At 31.5% G+C, this 23,870-nt stretch overlaps 1 protein-coding gene across 1 annotated transcript in view; it reads right to left on the minus strand.

Moving 5' to 3' along the window:
• Positions 1 to 22,558, minus strand: part of LOC134689975 (E3 ubiquitin-protein ligase TRIM71-like) — a 345,277-nt gene extending 322,719 nt beyond the window's left edge. The window contains exon 1 of the mRNA XM_063549945.1: positions 21,756 to 22,558. Coding sequence (XP_063406015.1) covers positions 21,756 to 22,522 — 767 coding nt within the window. The 5' untranslated portion in view covers positions 22,523 to 22,558. The remainder of the gene's footprint in view (positions 1 to 21,755) is intronic.
• Between the last annotated feature and the right edge of the window lie 1,312 nt (positions 22,559 to 23,870).

The following is a 23,870-nucleotide window of genomic DNA, read 5'->3' on the forward strand; positions in this document are numbered from 1 at the left end:
CCTGTTATTTCTTCTTTATGGTATGTGCAAATGCCTTTATATCCTTACACGGCATCTCTGTGTTATGTCAAATTAGTAATTTGTTTGTTCAAACAATTGTACGATATGTCATTGCTAAACTTTGTTCTGTAAAATGTGCATTACATTATGCTGTAACTACTATATATTCTGTGAATACTTCGGAACTTTATGATCAACCACCTTTACATTCTCTCATATTTTATCTACGATGTATCTATTCTTCTTTTACGTAAGTCAGTTAATAATTGCGTCCTGTCTCAAGTGTTATTGTTATGTCAAATGTTCTAAACGTTTTGTTTTGATACACCTTTGTTCTTTGTAAATCTCATGATATTATAGTCTTTTGGCGTTATGTTGTGTTTATACATATGTATCTCCAGTGAAAAACATAATACATCATGGTATAATTCATATACGTTTTGCCGTACAGCTGATACTCTCTGTGAGCATTCATTACGTCATGTGCAAATTGTTTTTACATTATGTGCAAACAACTAATACGTTTTGTGCAAACCTCGTTTACCTTATGTTAAAACATTGTTCACTCTATGTGCAAACATCGTTTACCTTATGTGCAAACACCTATTACGTTATCAGCAAATACCTATTAAGTTATGTATAAAAACTTCATCATTATGTGCAAATACTATTACGTTATGTACAAATACCGCTTACATTATTTGCAAACACCATGAAAGTTATGTACAAATGCCTATTACATTATGTACAAACACCTATTACTTTATGTCCAAACATCTATTACGTAGGTGCACACACCTATTACGTTATGTCTAAACACCTATTACGTTATGTGCAAACACCTATTACGTTCTGGTAAACGCTTTTTTGACACAGATAAAAACAAAACGCATCAGTGATATACACTTTGAAAACTTTAAGTTTTAGCTTTCTAAAAAGCTCTGAATTACTTCGCTGTATTCTTTTTCCGACGTAGTCGGTGTAGTTTCTGTTTGTGATCTTTGAACTTAAGGACGCTTAACTATGGCAACAGAATACGCATGCTCGAAAATGCTTTCTGTGATTGGACATAATGATCTCATGGTGGATGATTTGGTTGTGTTTGAAAACACGTCTCGTGATGGAAAGCAAGTGAAAAACTATAAATATTTGAACTAGATCTTACAAAGATTTATATTTTTATTAAAATATTTGTTTCTTCAATAGCTCTTTGCATCCATGACAGCTGGTTATTCGGGATAATTATATTTTTTGTAATGTCAACTTTGTTGTACGAACGTACATGACTTTTAGAACGCACCTACGCATGTGAGATTTCCGTGGGGTTTTGGTGAATGTAAACACAAAGATACGAGGACCAAGAGTACTGAACACAAATAAATTGTTTAGATGACATCACAATATTCTTATATATTATTGCACTAGTATAACCAGACTTAGTATAGAATTTCTTGTAGTTACATTCAGATGGAGATTAGATTAAAGAGGTCCTGCATCATTAAGTCATTGTGCTTCTGAAGGTTATCGAAATGATAGTTTTAAACATATACTTAAATTTAAATAGGTCGGATATCTTTTTTAAAGATAGTTCTTGTTCAAGGTAATGTCCGCGGCAACCTAGCGTGGTTTTGAATAGTCAACGAAACAAAAAATGCAGTGCCATAAAAACACACAGAACAAGCGCACAACTTAGTCGATTGTCGGTGCATTTATTGTGCTACATATATAGAGAGATACTTTTTAAACTACGATTTGATTTATCGATATGTTACTGATTTTTCTGATTATTTTTATCATTCTATGATATTGATAAATGTTGCCCTCAACCCGGAACAGATTGAATGTTTTATTGTTTTTCGCAAATCTTAAATTAAGTGCAACACTTGCAAGTTTAAACGAGTAAAACTTGGGTGCGTAATTGCACGAACAATTTTTGTTTGCGTTTCTATCTTATAGCATTAAAGAGTCTTCTTTAAAATTTACGGACGAAGAATGTTTCGGATGATGCTCCCAATGTTTCTTTGAAACGATACGAATATATAACTGTAAAAACTAAGAAAAAACTTACACTTGTCAGAAAATACACTAGATCGGGTAACATGTTGAATTACTTTAGAGAACTTTAAGACAAATTCGCTAGACATCAGTTTCGTGCATAGTGGCAAAATGCACAATTTTAATGTTTGAAAGAAAACTTATTATCTATACAATATTAGCACTGTAATATAATTCAAGACTATTCCAAAAAGTACGGTTGCAAACTTATCTTCAGCGCAACGAGATATTTATGTATGTGTCTTTCATTTATCGACATAGAGGTAGACGGATTAGAAAGTTTGCCGGATATTTCATGTACTATCACTTTATATTATCGGTTCAGTATACATGTAAGTCACGCAACTGGTTTTGAATGTTACTAAACCGACATTTGTTTCAAACACGGATATCTAATTTTTATTCAAAAATAATATTTCAAAACTTCGTGAAAGGGACATTAGGACGCAGCCGGGGGCTTTTTCAAGTAGACAATATTTTTTTTTCGCGGGAACGAAATAATACAGTCTGTGGTAGATTTTTTAAATATTGCGGAAAACATTTGAACGACACTAAGTAACTGTATTTACATATTGTTTTCGGGGCCTTTTATTGTTGACGATGTGGTATAGGCTTTGTTCATTGTTGAAGGCCGTTCGTTGACTAAAAATTGTAAATTTCTGTGTCATTTTGGTCTCCTGTGGAGAGTAGTCTCATTGGCAGTCATACTACGTCTCCTTTTTTTTCAACTTTTTTTCCATTCACATTTGCCGTAAAGAAATAAGGGTGCATTTTGATTTTTACATGTAGTTTTTTTTTGCTTCGTATAACAGGGCAGAACTCGGGAGTATAGATCGTGAGACAATGTCTTCTTTGAAAGGTGCTTATTTGACAGTTACGTACCTGTCATGTTATTCTTGTGAAAACTATTTGTTTGGTACTTTCAAAGACTGCATAAATATTCCATTTGAAGTATAATGCCACCATACCGACAATTGTCGAGAACAACTAAAGCTGTTATTGGGGTCCCGCAGAAGATGTGGTATGATTGCCAATGAGACAATTAACTCTCCACAAGAGACCAAAATAACACAGACATTAATAATTATAGGTCACCGTATGGCCTTCAACAATGAGTAAAGCCAATGCCGTATAGTCAGCTATAAGAGGCCCCGCGATGACAATGTAAAACAATTCAAACTGGAAAACTAAGAGCTGTATTTTATTTAAAATGAACGAAATACAAATATGTAACACACAAACAACCGACAACCACTGAATTACGAGCTCCTGACTACATGGACTAGGGACAGGCACATGCATACATAGTGTGGCGGGGTTAAACATGTTAGCAGGATCCAAACCCTCCCCTAACCAGACAGGTACATTAACTTTACTCATTCTAGAAGTATTTTTGTAGCGTCTAAACCATGAAAAACGTCCGATTTTAGCGATAACGTATGTTACGCTTATAGACACGAACATCGCTCGTAACGTCTACATATTGCAGATTAGCAATGCAAGTATAGATGATTGATATTTCAATTTTCAATTTCAGTGTGTAATATATATGCATAATAAAACGACCATGAATTAATCACATTTGATATGAAATGTAATACACACAGTTAATTTTCCGGCATTTGATGGCTTAATATCCTCAGAAGAGAACAGTTTGTAAATATTTATCTCATGTAAGCCAATAGTTGTTGCTGAATTTCAGCCACATCATGAAGCAAACAAACATAATTTATATGTGAAAAGTAATTATTTCAAGATAGCGTGTATGTCGACTGAAACTAAAAGGTCCGCCCTGTCATTCGAAGCAAAAAAAAAAGCTACATGTAAAAAACAAAATGCAACCTTATTTCTTTACGGAAAATGTGAACGGCAAATAAGTTGATATAAACAAAAAGAAGACGTGGTCTGATTGCCAATGAGACAAATCTCCACAAGAGACCAAAATGACGCAGAAATTAACAACTTTATGTCAACGTAAGTTCTTTAACAATGAGCAAAGCCCATACCGCATAGTCAACAATAAAAGGCCCCGAAAATAATATGCAAAACAATTCAAACGAGAGCACTAACGGCCTTATTTATGTAATGTTCTTTTCAAACTGCACCAAGCGGGGCATTCCATAGGTCGCCATATCTTGCATACATAATCATAACATATAGTTTTTGAGGCGCCAAATTACATTTATTTATTATAGACTTTTGACAAGTTCAACATGTTCAACACATAATATATAACTATAATATATACGTCTTTTCAGATTATATTGTCTGAGGACGAAGATATTTTAACATAAATAAAGAGAAACATCAATAAAGTAAACGCATCTTTAATATTTATACACACGTACAGAAAAAGTGTGTTACCGCATGCGGAAGAATATCTCAAGAACGTTTGCGATATCACATGCAGAGTTATCTGTCTTTGCTTCCTCTTTCGTGGGACATTGAATGTTTTGCTGCAAAATATGAATGCCCACTCAAATGCAATGTATTACAAAAATCGAAATATTACAGAAGAGTGTCAACCATGCACTTGCACAGCACTATAACTAATATAGTGCAATAGAATGATATACAAATGGATGAAAATTATATATACATGTAACTGTAATTTACAAATATTAAAATAATGTATAACAAAAAACCCAGACTTTACTGATTTTAATGACTTCTGCGATGTGGTTGAATTTATCATCCACGCGCAGAAAAAACTATCTATCTGTACTTTAACGTCACTTTCAGGTAAAGAGATGTGATTTTATTTTCTTGGACAAGTGCTTGTGACTGTCCACAAGAACTTGCGGTTATCCGATGTTCAGTACTTTAGTGCTTTGATTCATATATTTAACATAAAGATGTTCTCAACTAGTAACAACACATAACAAGGGTTTTATATTTTTTACAAAAGTCTTATTGTCCTTATATTATCTTGATTCATTTTGAGAGCTCGAATCGTATCAATGACATACTGCACATTTTAAGATTCTTGAAAACTGGGAGTTACCTGGCAATTGTTGCATGGTGCTTTAAACGGATGACCAACAGGGTTCCGAAATTCCATTAATACAAAACATGACAAGTGAACTCTCTTAATTTATAACCAGTAGCAGGAAAATTACAGAAGAACTTCAGACTGTAATGATAACTGGAAGTCCATTCGTAAGTAAAACACAGGTCTTAACAAAATTTCTTTCCAGATACTAGCTTTTGATCACAAACAAGCGTCTGTCCAAGTTTGGTACAAATCCAAAAGAGTATAAGAAAGTTATTAAACTTCTAAAAACATTAACCACAGAGTGAATGTGTTGCTTCACAGTGTAAATGTATTATTTCCTGGCAGAAAATCTAAGTTTATTTATAAGTAAAATACGGGAAAAAAAAAAATTTTATTTCTACTTATTTTAATTCAGGATACATGTACACGTATCTTATGTTCATAAACAAGCTTCTGTCCAAGTTTGGAAGAAATCCAGTATACATTTATGTAGTTTAAGAAAGTTTTTACAATTTCAAAAGCTTTAATCACAAAGTGAATATTTGTGGACGCCGCCGCCGACGACGATGACGACACCGACGACGACGGAATCGAGGATCGCTATGTCTCGCTTTTTCGACTTAAGTCGAAGGCTCGACAAAAATGGCAATATTTTACAGAAACTGTCAAAACATATTTTAGAATTATAACATTGAAATCCAATAGAATATATTTGTATGAAACTTTATATTTTTTTAAATAAGATTTGTCAGAATGATGATGTGCAGCAAATTCATTTTATGAACATTTGGCTTAATTGTGTATTTAGCTATATTGATCGAACCATTCCCGCTTATAACTAAACGCATTGAAGCTTACCGTTTATACCGTATATCCCGTAATATTCATTGAATTTAAGACTCTCCGTTCGGAAAAAAAGTTTATGTTTCTAATTTATACGACGATATTCGTTGAAATATTGAACAAATAGATAAATCCATATCGACAACTGTGTAATAATGTATTGATTATAAATGTCCTTTGTCGGTAAACGTAAAATTTATTTGTACGAGCTTTAGAAACAGGACGAAAGTCGAGGCCATAAGGGGATCTATTGTTATTTATTTCCATGTAATTTGGTATTTCGTGGATAATTGTCTAATTGGCGTTCACACCACATCTTTTTTAAAAGATAGTTAGTATTTTCTGAAATTCGAAGGAAAAATTAGGTTATGATGACCATTTTAGCAACGAAATTTCTATTTATTCTTATAGACAACAAAAGAAACAATATGTACATCACTTATAAAAAAATAATAGAAGAAAACAATAACAATTTACTAAATTATGTATTTTTTTGTTTCGTTCTTGATGACACGATTCGAAAAGTTACCGGACGAAATACGGATAAATGAAAGTCACTATTTGGAGTTTCAAGTTGCGGAATTTAATTTTGAGTATGGCCAGTGAAGGTTAAACAAGGCTGATAACCCTTTCTTAAAGATTAATATATGTATGCGTCATTTTTGTGGATTACAGGATAAGGCAGTTTTTAATATAAAAACAAACAGGTTTTTTTTTACAGAAAATGCAGCTTTTTGTTTCACCCGTCTACCTGTCTGATCGAAAATCGGATCAAATATTTCCAACATCCCTGTGAGTTTTTAAAAAAAATTGTCAGATAAGAGGGGCGGGTCACCTGAAGTGTGCGCTATGCAACCATAACGCACACTTTTAATGTTGAACAAAATAATTTCCCCTAAAACTAAATACATAGTATGTATATAGCCTTTTTACACCATTCAATATAATTATTTCATAACGCACAACTTTTAATGTGGTTTGCATAACGCACACTTTTAATGTGGAGCAAAATAATTTCCCATAAAACTAAATACATAGTATGTATATAGCCTTTTTACACCATTCAATATAATTATGAAAATCCACAGTTTGTTAAAAAAGTAAAATTTTCAATTTTCTTCATTTTCAAAATGCATATCATTGATGCGATTTATTTAAATCTGTGTCAAAAAAGCGTTTACCAGAACGTAATAGGTGTTTGCACATAACATAATAGGTGTTTGAACATAAAGTAAAAGGTGTTTGCACATAACGTAATAGATGTTTGGACATAATGTAAGCGGCATTTGCACATAACTTACATGGTGTTTGCACATAATTTAAGCGGTATTTGCACATAACGTAATAGGTGTTTGAACATAAAGTAATAGGTGTTTGCACATAACGTAATAGATGTTTGGACATAATGTAAGCGGCATTTGCACATAACTTACATGGTGTTTGCACATAATTTAAGCGGTATTTGCACATAACTTAATAGGTGTTTGCACATAACGTAATAGGTATTTCGACATAATGTAATAGGCATTTGCACATAACTCACATGGTGTTTGCACATAATGTAAGCGGTATTTGCACATAACGTAATAGGTGTTTGCACATAACGTAATAGGTGTTTGGACATAAAGTAATAGGTGTTTGCACATAACGTAATAGATGTTAGGACATAATGTAATAGGCATTTGCACATAACTCACATGGTGTTTGCACATAATGTAAGCGGTATTTGCACATAACGTAATATGTGTTTGCACATAACGCAATAGGTGTTTGGACATAAAGTAATAGGTGTTTGCACATAACGTAATAGATGTTTGGACATAATGTAATAGGCAGTTGCACATAACTTACATGGTGTTTGCACATAATGTAAGCGGTATTTGCACATAACGTAAAAGGTGTTTGCACATAACGTAATAGGTGTTTGCACATAAAGTAATACTTGTTTGCACATAACGTAATAGATGTTTGGACATACTGTAATAGGCATTTGCACATAACTCACATGGTGTTTGCACATAAGGTACACAATGTTTGCACATAACGTAAACGAGGTTTGCACAAAACGTATAAGTTGTTTGCACATAATGTAAAAGGCATTTGCACATGACGAAATGAATGCTCACAGAGAGTCCTTACTCTACGGCAAAACGCATATGAATTATACCATGATGTATTATGGTTTTCACTAGAGATACATCTGAATAAACACAACATAACGCCAAAAGACTATAATATCATGAGATTTACATAGAACAAAGGTGTATCACGACAACAGGTTTAGAACATTTGACATAACAATAACACTTGAGACAGGACGCAATTATAAACTGACCTAGGTAAAAGAAGAATAGACACAACATAGATAAAATATGAGAGAATGTAAAGGTGATTGATCATAAAGTTCCGAAGTATTCACAGAATATATAGTAGTTACATCCCTGTGAGTTTTTAAAAAAAATTGTCAGATAAGAGGGGCGGGTCACCTGAAGTGTGCGCTATGCAACCATAACGAACACTTTTAATGTGGAGCAATATAATTTCCCCTAAAACTAAATACATAGTATGTATATAGCCTCTTTACACCATTCAATATAATTATTTCATAACGCATAACTTTTAATGTGGTTTGCATAACGCACACTTTTAATGTGGAGCAAAATAATTTCCCATAAAACTAAATACATAGTATGTATATAGCCTTTTTACACCATTCAATATAATTATGAAAATCCACAGTTTGTTAAAAAAGTAAAATTTTTAATTTTCTTCATTTTCAAAATGCATATTATTGATGCGTTTTATTTAAATCTGTTTCAAAAAAGCGTTTACCAGAACGTAATAGGTGTTTGCACATAACGTAATAGGTGTTTGAACATAAAGTAAAAGGTGTTTGCAAATAACGTAATAGATGTTTGGACATAATGTAAGCGGCATTTGCACATAACTTACATGGTGTTTGCACATAATTTAAGCTGTATTTGCACATAACGTAATAGGTGTTTGAACATAAAGTAATAGGTGTTTGCACATAACGTAATAGATGTTTGGACATAATGTAAGCGGCATTTGCACATAACTTACATGGTGTTTGCACATAATTTAAGCGGTATTTGCACATAACTTAATAGGTGTTTGCATATAGCGTAATAGGTATTTCGACATAATGTAATAGGCATTTTCACATAACTCACATGTTGTTTGTACATAATGTAAGCGGTATTTGCACATAACGTAATAGGTGTTTGCACATAACGTAATAGGTGTTTGGACATAACGTAATAGATGTTAGGACATAATGTAATAGGCATTTGTACATAACTCACATGGTGTTTGCACATAATGTAAGCGGTATTTGCACATAACGTAATATGTGTTTGCACATAACGCAATAGGTGTTTGGACATAAAGTAATAGGTGTTTGCACGTACGTAATAGATGTTTGGACATAATGTTATAGGCAGTTGCACATAACGTACATGGTGTTTGCACATAATGTAAGCGGTATTTGCACATAACGTAAAAGGTGTTTGCACATAACGTAATAGGTGTTTGCACATAAAGTAATACTTGTTTGCACATAACGTAATAGATGTTTGGACATACTGTAATAGGCATTTGCACATAACTCACATGGTGTTTGCTCATAAGGTAAACAATGTTTGCACATAACGTAAACGAGGTTTGCACAAAACGTATAAGTTGTTTGCACAAAACGTATAAGTTGTTTGCACATAATGTAAAAGGCATTTGCACATGACGAAATGAATGCTCACAGAGAGTCCTTACTCTACGGCAAAACGCATATGAATTATACCATGATGTATTATGTTTTTCACTAGAGATTCATCTGAATAAACACAACATAACGCCAAAAGACTATAATATCATGAGATTTACATAGAACAAAGGTGTATCACGACAAAACGTTTAGAACATTTGACATAACAATAACACTTGAGACAGGACGCAATTATAAACTGACCTACGTAAAAGAAGAATAGACACAACATAGATAAAATATGAGAGAATGTAAAGGTGATTGATCATAAAGTTCCGAAGTATTCACAGAATATATAGTAGTTACAGCATATTGTAATGCATATTTTACAAAACAAAGTTTAGCAATGACATATCATACATTTGTTTGACCAAACAAATTACTAATTTGACATAACACAGAGATGCCGTGTCAGGACATAAAGGCATCTGCACATAACATAAAGAAGAAATGACAGGACGTAAAGGCAAAGCGACATAACACATTAAATATTTACACTATAAGACAGTTCCGGCGTTCCATAGAAATCATGAAATTCAATACATTTGATATGGTACCTTGTAATTTGTTACTATGTTACTTTTATACTAAAATTACAGTTTGATGTCTTCTTATATTCATCGAGCATATGGTAAGATTTTTTTTTAAAAGTACAGAATTATTTTTTTTTTTAAAAGAATGTTAGAAAAGATGTTATATTTGGTAGAAAGTCAGAGTAAATATAAAAATAATGTGTTAATTTACGTACAATATTCGATTTCAGTAATCTATTGTTTTAAAATAAATAAATAAAACAAATAAATTGATGTTTTAATTCAATAGCTTAAGCAATAATCAACATACATGTTAACTTAAATACTGGTAATTACTTTAAATAGAAGTGTATCTATAGAACTACATTCATTTTGTTATGTTTAGACGTAAAGGAAAAGTATAACAGCAATATAATGTTTGACAAAGTCAAACGATAACCAACTGAATGATTTGAACATAATTATTATATTTAATATACAATTAAAAGTAACATTTACTGAAAGATAAGTTTGTTGTCATTGAAATTATCATTTCCTCATCAGTTTCAACACTATTTCTTACAACATGAAAACAAATATTGTTTATATTTTGCAGAAAAACTTCATTGTTGCCTTGACTTCTTTAAACTTCTTTGATATAGCGCATCTGTCTGTAATACATACATATCCACGATTTATGAAATTAATGTATGTAGGAAGTATTTAAATGTTTCATTCTTTATTTTTAATTTATACTACAAAACTCTACAATATTCGGTTTTTGCTTGTTTTAGCATGTTAATTGCAGCACTGTCTGTTTACAAACGTTCAGCAAATACCTTTGCAATGATGATAAATTATGAAAAGTAGTTGAAAAAAACAACAACTTATTATTCAATCACGAAATATGAAACTGTATACAGGCGTTGTGTGATACGGTTATCAGGACTTGATGATATATTTAACATTGAAAATATTAAAATGGAAATGAACGAAAACGTAATTCTTTTAAAGTTGAAATTACTCTCCTTTATATTTGATATCGTTTTATTGGGCGTTCCATGAACCTCGTTGGAACATTTTACCTAAAAATTTTGTTCACTTTTTTTGTGAAACGAACGATTACATCTAAATCATATAATAATATTATCTTTTGTTTTCATTTGATGCAAAACATTTGCGTTGTATTTTAAATGGCACTTACCCCCCGCACTTTGAGCACCCATAGACGCTAAAAATAAAAGAAATTATGAACATTAAAACAAGCTTGTTCTTGCAAATTAAATGTATACCAAGATATGTAGATTCTAACCAGTGTTATGTTATGACGTGTGCAAAACATTAAACAAAATATGTTAATGAAACAAAACAATATGACATATGTGTAGACCACAGAGTAACTTCGTGCCCATCTCTCTAGTAACATTTTGTAGATTGGGTTCCACAAAAAGGCGATTAAAGATTTCAAAATCATATGTTGGTTCAACAATAAGCTATTTGTGTATTTCGCTGAATGTATTATAGGTTCAAGTTATGTATTCAGTCGTACAGTCTTTGGAAAGAATAAACAATGTGCATTGTTAACATAGCAAATCTAATGTTATTACAATCTTAAGAATCGATTTTTTCCTTATTTCTCCCAAACATGTAGACAATTTTCTAAATGGTTAAAAAAAGAATTATTAGAAATGAAAACAACAGTAAAATATAAATAAGAAAATTGGTTTATGAATTAAATCATTAAATCAACAGTAATTTTAACTATTCGTATCGTTTAAAATATTCGTTTGCATGCATTTTTCACATTTGACTACGAACATTTAAGAATTATTAAGACTCTAGCGGAATTTGTATACTTCATTTATCAGGAAAAGTAAATTATTTTACATTGTTGATGCACGGCAATCTCCATTTCATGAAATTCCATTTATATTAACGTGTATGCTTGCATGTTATAATTTTCGATTTTAAAAAGTTGAACCTTCATTTTAAATATAACAACGTTCAATTTGTGTAAAATAGATATTGCTTTGTTTCCTACAGTTCATTTGACATTTTGTATTTGTAAATACCAACTTAAACAGGACGCACTTAACGGCTTGTATATTCTTCCTTAGAGTTGGACACTTTGCGTTGTTACTGTATTTATATTGATTGTGATATTAAAAGGGGAAAATAATGTCTTTATCTAACAGCTATTCCGTGTATTGCATTACAGTTTAAATAACAAATACTTTTCTAATCAAACGTGTACTGGCTACTTACTGTCTGAAAAATATAAAAAAAATGAAACATTACTTCTTTCACAATCGTCGAGGAATTTTATAAATGTGTGTCTTACCATGTCATGAATTGAAAAATGTGTATTTAATTTTTGACATTAAAGTATATAGAACAATTGATCAGCATCTAGTCTGCTTTTGAATAAGTTATGCTTGTTTGTCACAACAAATCCGAAATGTCTCTTATGCACTTCAGACAATTTATATATGCAATAAACTAAATATGATGTTTTGATGAAGCAATTACTTGCATTGGCTTGAATTGTCGGCTTAAACAAGAACATATACGTCGTGTAAAGAAAAAAAAATAATCAACCAATGACATTAAACATTAAAGTTTTTGGTCTTTTGTATGCTTGACAGAGACATTTGAGACGCTTCAAATATTATGTCAAATTTCAGTTCGTTTAGCTCGTGGTCAACGGCCGAGGAGTCAATACGAAGGCATGCGATCTTTATAGGGGAATGTATTTCTGTATTTACCCGTATACAATGTACTAAATGCAGATTGATTATAACATTATGGCCATACACAGTTTATCGGAATTACTTTATCAGGAAAAAGAACGGCCATGTACATTTCATGAAATTCGTTTCATGTTAACGTGTATGCTTGCATGTTATAATTTTCGATTTAAAAAAATTGAACCTTCATTTTAAGGTATAACAACGTTCAAATTGTGTAAAATAGATAGTACTTTGTTTCCTACAGTTTATTTTACATCTTGTATTTTTGAATACTAACTTAAACAGGACGCACATAATGGCTCTGTATTCTTTCTTAGAGTTTGACACTTTGTGTTGCTACTGAACTTATATTGATTGTGATAATATAAGGGGAAACAATTTCTTTATCTAACAGCTATTCCGTGTATTGCATTACAGTATAAGTACAGCTCCTTATAATAACCAGGCAGAGTGACATATACATGTGATGAGGGGTTTCAGATTTTATCTATAATTTGCCGAGTAGAAGCAAGAAATGAATCCTGCTCAAAAAATAATGAGTGGCTGACATCGTAACGGGCAAACAATTTTTTGGTTGTTAAGCGTAGATTTTTTTTTCAAAAATCACCTAAATTACTATATTTCAGAGCCTGATTATGAATAGCATCATGCATTGTTCTTTAATTTCATACGTAGCATTGATAGAACTTAGTTTAAGCTTCATTTTAGTGAAGATAACATGTCAATCAAATTTGTAAAAATGCATATTTGCAACCTTTTTATGAAATTGGGATTTTAGAATTTTCTAAACTTCATAACTACAGTGCTAACTATTCTGTACACATTTGCACTTTTCTGAAAAACACTGGAGAAAATTTGAAACTCAGCAAATATCCCAATTTCAGAAAAGTTGAAAATGTTACATATGAAAATTAATGAAAAATGCATGATTCTATTCATAATCAGGCTCTGAATTGTGGTGATTTCGCTAATTTTTAAAGATTTTACCACGCTTAACAACCAAAAAATAGAGTGTCAGTTACCATGGCAACCACTCATATTTTCCCACTCAAAAGTATTACTTTGAGCAGTATTAATTTATTGCTTCTACTAGGCCAATTATAGAAAAAAATCTTAAACCTTCATATATCGCACTCTGCCTGGTTCTCACAGAGAGTTGTACAAATACATCTCTAATCAAACGTGTACTAGCTACATGTACTTACTTTCTGAAAAAAAAGAAATGTAACATTAGTTTTTTCACCATTTTTAAAAAATTTATAATTTTGTTTATTGCCATGTCATGAATTGAAAAATGGGTATTTATTGTTTTGCATTAAAATATATAGAACAATTGATTAGAATTAAATCTTTTTTTTCAAAAAAATTGCTTGTTTGTTAAAAAAAATCCGAAATGTCTCTTATGCAATTCAGACAATTTATATATGCAAATTGGCTTGCTGTCAATTCTCTGAGGGGCTGGACAGGGGGGTAGGTTTCTCCCTGCTCCCGCCCTCCTTCTCCCTTCTCCCTCCCTTTTATTTCTCCCTTACCTTTTCCGACATACATTTTATTAAAATCCATAAAACATGCAGGAAGAGTTTAGCTCAGAAGATTAGATATGCCATACCATTACAGCGGATTCCATTGAGTGTGTAGCCAAAGATAATATCTTTGGTTAGCTTGTTTGTTAGCTGAACTTTGAAGTCATTGCTAGGTTAGGTAAACTACCCTACTTTAAGAATAGACTAGTCCTACAGAAAACAAATCAATCTGTCTGTTGAACTATGCTTCTTCGAAAGGTGTACCTAACCCAACAATGACTTCCCGTAAAAACCTTGTTTTCTTTAATCCCGTACAAAAACTCTTTTTTTTTCAGTAAATCATAAGAATTTTAGGTACAGCATGCCGTACCAACAAACATTACTGGTACGGCAGCCGGCTGCAACGCCCCTGTAAATCCAAACTATAGAAACGCAGGTTAATTTGTGAAAATACGGGGAACTTTTTTGACATTATTTGTGCAATTAATACTATGATCTTTAATATAAATATATATACCAATAGTGCACATATTCTGACTACTTCCTTCTACAGGTGTACAATTTCAAGGTGGACTTTTTATAATGCAACAAGTGTTTTACCTATAGATGATGCATGTATGTTCTCAGATTTTTTTTTTATCATTTTTCACAAGACCAAATGTTCATTGAACTTACATTTAATACAGTTTGCATCTTTCACTTTTAAAACTGCCGGATGGGATATTTTTTGTAACCTTTTTTGATTGCTGCATTAGATCTAGAAATGGTTATTTTTTTAGACACAACAATTTCAAAATGTATTACATATGGTCCTGAACATGTCTGAAATATTTACCACCGGTCATTTTGCAACCTCAAACCAATCAATTCAAATTGTACTTAAAATCAATGTTCACCCAATGAAATTTTGAAAGCTGAATCTCAGACTCCACCCTGTTAGTTGGAAATAAAACTAAATCAGTTAGAATTAATTGGAAATTTACAAAACCAGACAGGGGAAATAAAAAAACGTTACTCTATATTTAGTAAATTAATAAATGTCATCCTTTTTCTGCCAAATTCTATGCATATCGGTCAACTTTGAAGCAATTTATCAAAAAAAAAGGGATGGTGACATGTGTTGCTATACATGCACGGGCTCACAATAAAATCCTGGAAGTTGTTAGTTTTTTATTCTTTCTCCATATATAAGAGATTGTAATGAATCAGTGAAAAGTTTCAGAATATTTTTCGTTACTATGCACAATTTTCTGCGACTATCATACACGTAAGAGGTTTGGCTAACCATAAAACCAGGTCCAATCCACCATTTTCTGCATAAGAAAATGCCTAGCTGAACCAATTCGGAATATAACAGTTGTTATTCAATGGTTTGATTTTGCAGTTAGATTAAGGTCATTTAGGACTTTTCGTTTTAAGATTTCGTCAGAGTCGTTTTGGGTTTTATTTTTTGGTTTTTTTTATTTTTATTACCACTTTCTTAAATCTTTTGATTCACTCATTAATGAAATAATTGTTTTCCTGCTTAATTTTATTAATTTTAATACACATTTTTGTCTCCTTTTATACCCTTTTCTCCTTTCTCCTGCCCCTGCTCTTCTTCCTCCCGCCCCTTTTCTCTCTTCTCCCGCCACCACTCTCCTTTCTCCCCCTCTCTCCTTTCTTCCGCCCCCTCTCTCCCATGCTCCCAATACCCTGTCCAGGCCCTCTTTTCTGTTAGTTTTGCTCATGGTCAACAGTCGATGAGTAAATAATTATGGTGTTATCTTTAAAAGGGAAATATGTGGTTATTTTTCTATTCAGCAGCTATTCCATGTATTGTATGGCAGTTGAAGTAATAAATAATTCTCTAAATTGAACTTGACCTTGCTACTTAACGGCTGAAAAAATGTAACATTAAGTTTTAACATTAAGGCCATATTTTATAATTTACCGGAAATAGATTTTCTTTTAAAATAGTAATGTTGATGTTTTATTAGTGTTACAAAATGTCTTAAATAGATGTTCAACTATTTACATTTGCATTGAACAGTATTTTGTTTTGATGAAGCAGTCATGTGTGTTGCCTTGACACCTTGAACGGCAACACATATATGAGTAACGTAGAGATAACTAAAAGTTGTTGATATCATGTCTTGACATTACAGGTTTTGTGTTCAAATAAAGTGTCAATGTTAAGTTTCTTCAACGGTCAATTAATAAATGATAATTATTGTAGTATCTAAAGCGAAAACAATTTCTTTATTTAACAGCTCTTCTGTGTATTGTATTGAAATTTCAATTATAAATACTTCTCTTAATCTTACTTGAACAAGCTACTTACGGATTAAAAAAAAAAAATTGTTATATTAGATTTTTCACCTTCATTGATGAATTTGATAATGTTGTGTATTGCCATATCATTAATACCGGAATGTTTATTTAATGTTTGACATAACAGTTTTATAGTACAGTTTCTGCTTGTTTGTTATAAAGATTCCACAATGTCTTTAATTAACTTCAAATAATGTATATATGCAATAAAAACATTATGATGTTTTGCTGAAGCAATCATTTGTGTTGGCTTGAAATGACGACTGGGACAGGGAGCTTTGTGTATTGTTAAGGAGCACCATAATCGAACAATGACGTTTAACATCACGATTTTTAAATAGTTATGTATGCTTCGCAGGGACATTTTCAATGCTTAAAATGTATTATCCAATTTCAGTTCGTTTTGCTTGTGGTCAACAGCCGATGAGTCAAAAAGTTGGCTTGTGATCTGTATATGTAAATTCATTTCTGTATTTAACCATATACAATTTTGAAAGTATTGCCTCGCTGTTTACGTTTTTACATAATCGCCATATAAAATATATTTAATCATTATTATTTTCTTTTGAAAAAGTAATTTTGATGTGTATTTAGGATTACGAAATGTGTTAAATACATGTCAAACTTTTGGTATTTGAATTTAAACAAAAAAATAATTTTGATGAATAAGTCATTTGTATTGGTTTGACTTTTTGAACAGCACCATACATGCATGTGTCATGTAGTGAAAAACACATATTTAGCCATTAACTTTAGACATCAAAGTTGTTGCAATATATATGTTTGACAAGAAAGGTTTTATGTTTCAAGTACGGTGTCAATTTTCTATAATCCTTTTGCTCATGCTCATAACCCAATGATTAAATATTAAGGATTTTAATGTTAAAAAGAGTTATTGTAACTATTTAACAGCTATTCCATGTATCACATTGCAAATTAAATTATGAATAATTCCCTGAATTAAACTTGAACTTGCTACTTACTAACTGAAAAAATAGAATTATACCATTATTTGTGCACCAGCACTTATCCATTTCATAATTGTAATGCAATGTCTTGTCATTAATTGCATTTGACATTTGTCCCTAGTCAGGAGCCTTTGGCCTTTGTTGGTCTTGTATGTTTTTAATTTCAGTTCATCTATATGTTTCGGAGTTAAGTCTGACGTCCATTTCACTGAACTTTTACACATTTTTATTTAGGACTCAGCTGAGTACCACTTCCGGGTGTGGAATTTTCCGCTTCATTGAGGAGTTGTTGGCGGTCTTCGGTCGTTATCTGCTCTTTGGTTGGGTAGTTGGCTCTTTGAGATTTTATTCAATCTTTATAGACATGGTATAAGTGTTTCAGAAATGAATGTTATTGTATCAGTAATGCTGGCGTTTACAAATGAATGTTTTTAATGTTTTATTGACCTTAAAACTAATTCAAACTTTATGCAATAAAAAAAGATTTGATTTTTTAATGAATAATTCAGCTTTGTTTCTTCTACAACTGGAACAGAGACATGGGTGTCGAGTAGTGAAAAAAAGCACGTAAATTTTCTTTTCAAATAGTCAGATGCAACCGAAAAGTGAGGCTTGTATGAATAGAACACAGATGTTTCGCACTTTGTTTTAAGAAGAATGAAATATAATACATGTAATATTCATGGTATATGCAAGAAGAAATGTGAATACTTACTAGTTGTTGAATGGTATAACTAGCTCACACCTTAAACGATAATGTATTTATTTTGACTGATACCTGAACGATATAACTTATTCAGGGAAACAATTTCGAAAATCTGTATACTACTCGTTGTCTTATCATCGCGTTTTTTACAATTTTTTTTAACTTCTGTCTTAATACTTATTGAATCATGTCATTTATCATTTTTTTTACTATGTTAAAAAAATAAATCAAACATATAACAATAAATAATAACTGAGAGATTGCAAAATAAAACATAATTTACATATCATAAATTGTTAATGCCCGACTGACGTTTTTATAATCAATATTCTAGAAAACTGACACCCAAATATGAAAGCTTAGGTTTGATTCACTTTTCAATACTTGAAAAGTAATATGTTCGAAATTTATGCAAACAGATTAGATCAAAGCGTCTTATGTCTATTTTGCAGTTAGTGTATACATGTTGTTCCATATTTTTATTGTTTTATTATGTGCGGAAATTCCGACATGTATTTTTAGACCGTATGTCAATAACCATAAACCAACAACTGCAGCTGGTGATGCCCCAGAAGATTAAAAATTATCCAAAAAAGGAATATAACAAATGCTAGAAATTAAAAAGATAATTTAAGTATTTCCTGAGTCCGAGACGTTTCCTCGATTTTCAGTTTTAGAAATTAAGAATAATCACGTTGTCATAGCAACTTCATTTTGAATCGAGACTGATAATTATCACAACGTCGTTACTGAACTTCGTGAAGCAATTAAAGAAGACAACGCCAATGTAAACTGTTTATGTTATATATACGTGTTTCTCGTTTCTCGTTTTGTTTATATAGATTAGACCGTTGGTTTTCCCGTTTGAATGGTTTTACACTAGTAATTTTGGGGCCCTTTATAGCTTGTTGTTCGGTGTGAGCCAAGGCTCCGTGTTGAAGGCCGTACTTTAACCTATAATGGTTTAATTTTTAAATTGTTATTTGGATGGAGAGTTGTCTCATTGGCACTCACACCACATCTTCCTATATCTATCTTTCAAAATTAAAACTTTCGAAACAGTTCAGCATTTTAAATCTTGTTAGATATGTTCCTTCTTTACCTTCCCAATCGTCATGATTGTACAAGAAAGAAGTAGATGCATATATTAAATGTTCCATTCATGTCTTCTACAATCGTACATGTTAAGTAGCAAAAATTATCCGTTTATCGATATATATGATTTAGTAAGTATTGGTGTCCAACAGTAAAGCAATGCAATGTACAATATCATTTAGAAAATAAAGATGGATGAACGAATGAAAGGATATATTATAATCTGTGCATTTTAATGAAGAATTGACATAGAAACATTATTTCAAATCTTACTTTTTTCGATTTAACAATAACTTTAATAAGACGACCATTGTCGGCTTCTCCCTTTTTTTCACTTTTCAAATAAAATAAGAAAAAAAGATTGACATGCAAAAAATGCATACAGTTTTCTATTTTTTTCTGTATGGTGCCTTATACTTGATATATTTTGAAATACTGCTAACTACCATAGTTTGACTAGCAGACAATTCACTTGGGTGAGAAAAACGTAAATATCAATCTTTCAGAAATGTTACACATAAATCCTCTCTGATGTAAATACAGAGTTTTTAAATTGAAAAAATCTTGCAATTAAAAATTGTCTTAAAAACTTCGATATTAAAACTATTCGCTTGATTGGTGTATTAACGGAGCAATACTACGTCGATCTAAGTTACATAATGACTACTTTTATATATTACTTTATACTTTATTGTCTATTGTTAATGTTGTGTTTATTTTCTCATTCATGTCAATCATTTGTAACTTGAACAAATAGCTGTTTCTTGTTATTTTGTATGTTATTATTTTGTACGAATAATAATCAAAAGTACTTACCCACAACCAGAACATCTATATAAGATACCCTGGCGTTGCTCCTCTTTTTCTAAGACTGGTGCATAATTGCTATAAAACAGTACGTCTTATTTTTTGTTTAAATGTTGCTTGAACAATTATGCTAATTGCCTTTGAAAATATGTTACTCCCGACATCCTTTGTTTCCGTGTAAAATTACTTTGTACATTCTAATTTTTTTTTTTACATGTCAAATATTTAGAAGTAAAGATATGTGCTACTCTAGTTAAGATCCACACAATTATGTACACAACTTTTAAAGTCATTTGTCAATGCAAAAATAAATTATGATTACAACAAAATATAATGAAATACGAAAATATTACAGTTTCATTATATGTCTCATTATTTTACACTATACTTGCGCTTACACGTAAATATAACCTGTACAATTGGAAATATGAAATATTCCTTCAATATTAAACGTCGATGTAAAATAAATCACACCCTTGTTAAACATATATTTTGTGTAATTCATCAATGCAAAAAATAGAGTGATTACGTGTATTATAAATTCAAATAATGTTATGAATAACATGATCAATGCAGTGTATATCATATTTTTTGTGATACTAAAATCATTCTTTCAATATAGTTTTACATATGCTTTAAGAATTGTTCATATATTCTGCCATTGTCATACCGGGACCTTTTACACTTGACTATGCGCTATAGGTTTTGCTCATTGTTGACCACCTCACGGTGTAATACTGTCTTTTACAGAAAGTTACCAAACGTGCATACATCCCACCACTACGTATTGTTATAAATTATACATGATTAAATATGTTAAAAAAAGTATTATGATAACATGTGACTTACAAACTTATTGGAAAAATATAAAGCATGTATAAAACAACTGTGACTAATAGGACGTCTTTATATACATTTTTTTCTCTTAAACTACAAGCTTCTTTACAAAAGTACTGAAATTATTGGAAACGCAATATCTATTTTCTACCTCTAGTGAGTAATGTGCGTAGCTAGATTATGTACCTATTTTGTGAATCAAATGTTAACTTCAAGTAATATCGTCCGATACGTTTGGGTTTATGCATGAGAAGTGAAAGCAATCTATATTGTTTTATGGCCAGTATTATTTCTGCCTTTTAGCGCTTCGTTAATCGGAAAACACTGTCCAGGTCAGCGGTGATTTATAGTTCATTTTACTTATCAAAAAGAACGTGTTGATTGGAGATCTTTTAAAAAGAGTAGGTCTGTTTCAAGCTGTAAACCTTGACCTGTCGTATGTGTATTTTTCAATCATTTGTTGCTATATATTAACTTTAAAAATATCTTTTCCTCCATTTTTTTACAGTTTTGCCTGATTCTATAGACAACTGTATCAGTTCAGAAGAAAACGCATATTTCTATATTTACCTTATATTGTATGTTCCTATCAGTTGTCTGATGTCATCTTCAGCTACAGACTTCCTTTTGAAGGATATATTGGGAAACTCTGGAAGAGACTTTATAGTGAGTTTGCTAATTTCTTCTTTCAGATTATTGATCTTTTGTACCAAACTTTCATCTTGTCGGGTCTTATCTAGTTCATTTCTTTTTCTGTCTAAGGCCTGTCCGGCAACAAGCACGGATTTAGCACTAGACAACATATTCATCAGCTTGTCTTTCTCCTTCTTGGATTGTTCTTTTACTAAGGTAATCATCTGTGCTACGGCTTTATCAACCATACGTTTAATCATACTGCCTTCGTCAGTTATGGCTTTAATAACGGATTCAACAGAATTATCAAACGACTTCAAGCTTTCTTCAATCTTTTTTATATTTTGATTTGCCTCGTTTGTTTTGGCACGAATTTTCGTTTCATTTTCCACTTGTAATTTCGCAACTGCATCGACAAATTTGGAAAATGTATGACCTTTGTGATTTCCTGTCACACAACTGGTACATGCCGGTACATTGCATGTATTACACAATAACGTTAATTCTTCTTTATGTTCACTACATTTAGATTTACCTTCCGGGATCAGGTCGGACGCTTTTTGAAACTGGTGGCTTCTCGATAACTTCTGCCTATTATGTAGCAACTTGCAATTTTCACAATAGTATTCCTCACAGTCTATGCAATATTGTGATCCAGGGGCACTCACGCAAACCTCGCATGTTTTAGACGCAGCTTGAGCCATTGTGCACTCAATCAAAATCACAGGTAAACAGGTGATAGTATCACATGACAGTAAATTCTAAATTTAAATCAAGGACGATAACTAGTGAATGTAAATGATTGAAGAGATTGTATTTGAAAAAATCAAACATTATGTCTTGTTTTAATTTGAAAAAAAACTCAAATTTACAATAAATACATGTATTATATTGACGTACATTTAGTTATTGAACGTGTTATATGTGCATACCAACTTATCAACCGTTTAAATAGTCGAAGTGAGTATTATACATGATATCACCTGTTATTTACCAATCTATGTATTTAAATGTAAACATTGTACTAAATAACATCCTTTATTTTGATTAGCATGTGTATAGTTTCCACCATAAGATGAACGAATAAGATAAGATATTATATTGAAAATAATGAATGATTTTTAAATCGCTATTAAAATGTTAAGACGATATATCATTTTTTTATTATTTATCATTCTATAATTAGTAAAAAAAAAAGCATAACTTTTAAGAGGTGTATTCAAAGTTTAAAACTATTATACTATAAATGTGATACATAATATATACATGTATCTTTAATTAGCTCTGTATTATTTTCAATAGTTAAATTGATTTTCACATACACATACTTCTAAAAAAATACAATAAAACATCACATTATGAACAAAACGTATGTCAGATCACTAATTATAGTTGTTGTAAAACAAGATACTATTGAGGCTTCATTAATGAAAATAGGAGGTGTGGTAAGGATAAGAATGTATGTGATGTTGCAATGGCTAAAATATAACATGGTTTGTACAACCGTTGTTGTTCAGAAAACGGATTTTTATAAAGGTATGTTTTACAATGTTCTTCTCTGGATATAGTATCATCATATACATGGACTGACCACTAATGGATGTATTCCTCTCATTGCAGATTCACTATGAGTTCAGGATTACAACAGAAGTATAAGTCACTCATTTGAAGATGTCATATAAGCAAAACAGTGTGAAATTATTACTGCGACCAAATGATTTGTGTGATCATGTGGATAAACAAACATATCCTGTGAAACGTCCAAAGAAATGATTTCAGCCTACCAAATCTAGCTTGAGCGGAGATAAGAGACAATATCATCTCACTGATCTCCAAAACCGCATGTAAGACTCAAGATAACGTAGGACACATAAATGTCTACTTAAGACAAAGCATTTAACATGGACAAAGGGTGAAAATAAGCACGATATGCTTAATCAAAACTCCATGTTTACAACTCAACAAATAAAACCAAATAAATATTACAAGTATAACACACCTGACTAATATCCCTTCTGAATCGCTGACATCATTGCTCTGGATGAATTCGTA

Source organism: Mytilus trossulus, chromosome 11 (assembly GCF_036588685.1).
Source record: "Mytilus trossulus isolate FHL-02 chromosome 11, PNRI_Mtr1.1.1.hap1, whole genome shotgun sequence".
Classification (NCBI taxonomy): domain Eukaryota; kingdom Metazoa; phylum Mollusca; class Bivalvia; order Mytilida; family Mytilidae; genus Mytilus; species Mytilus trossulus.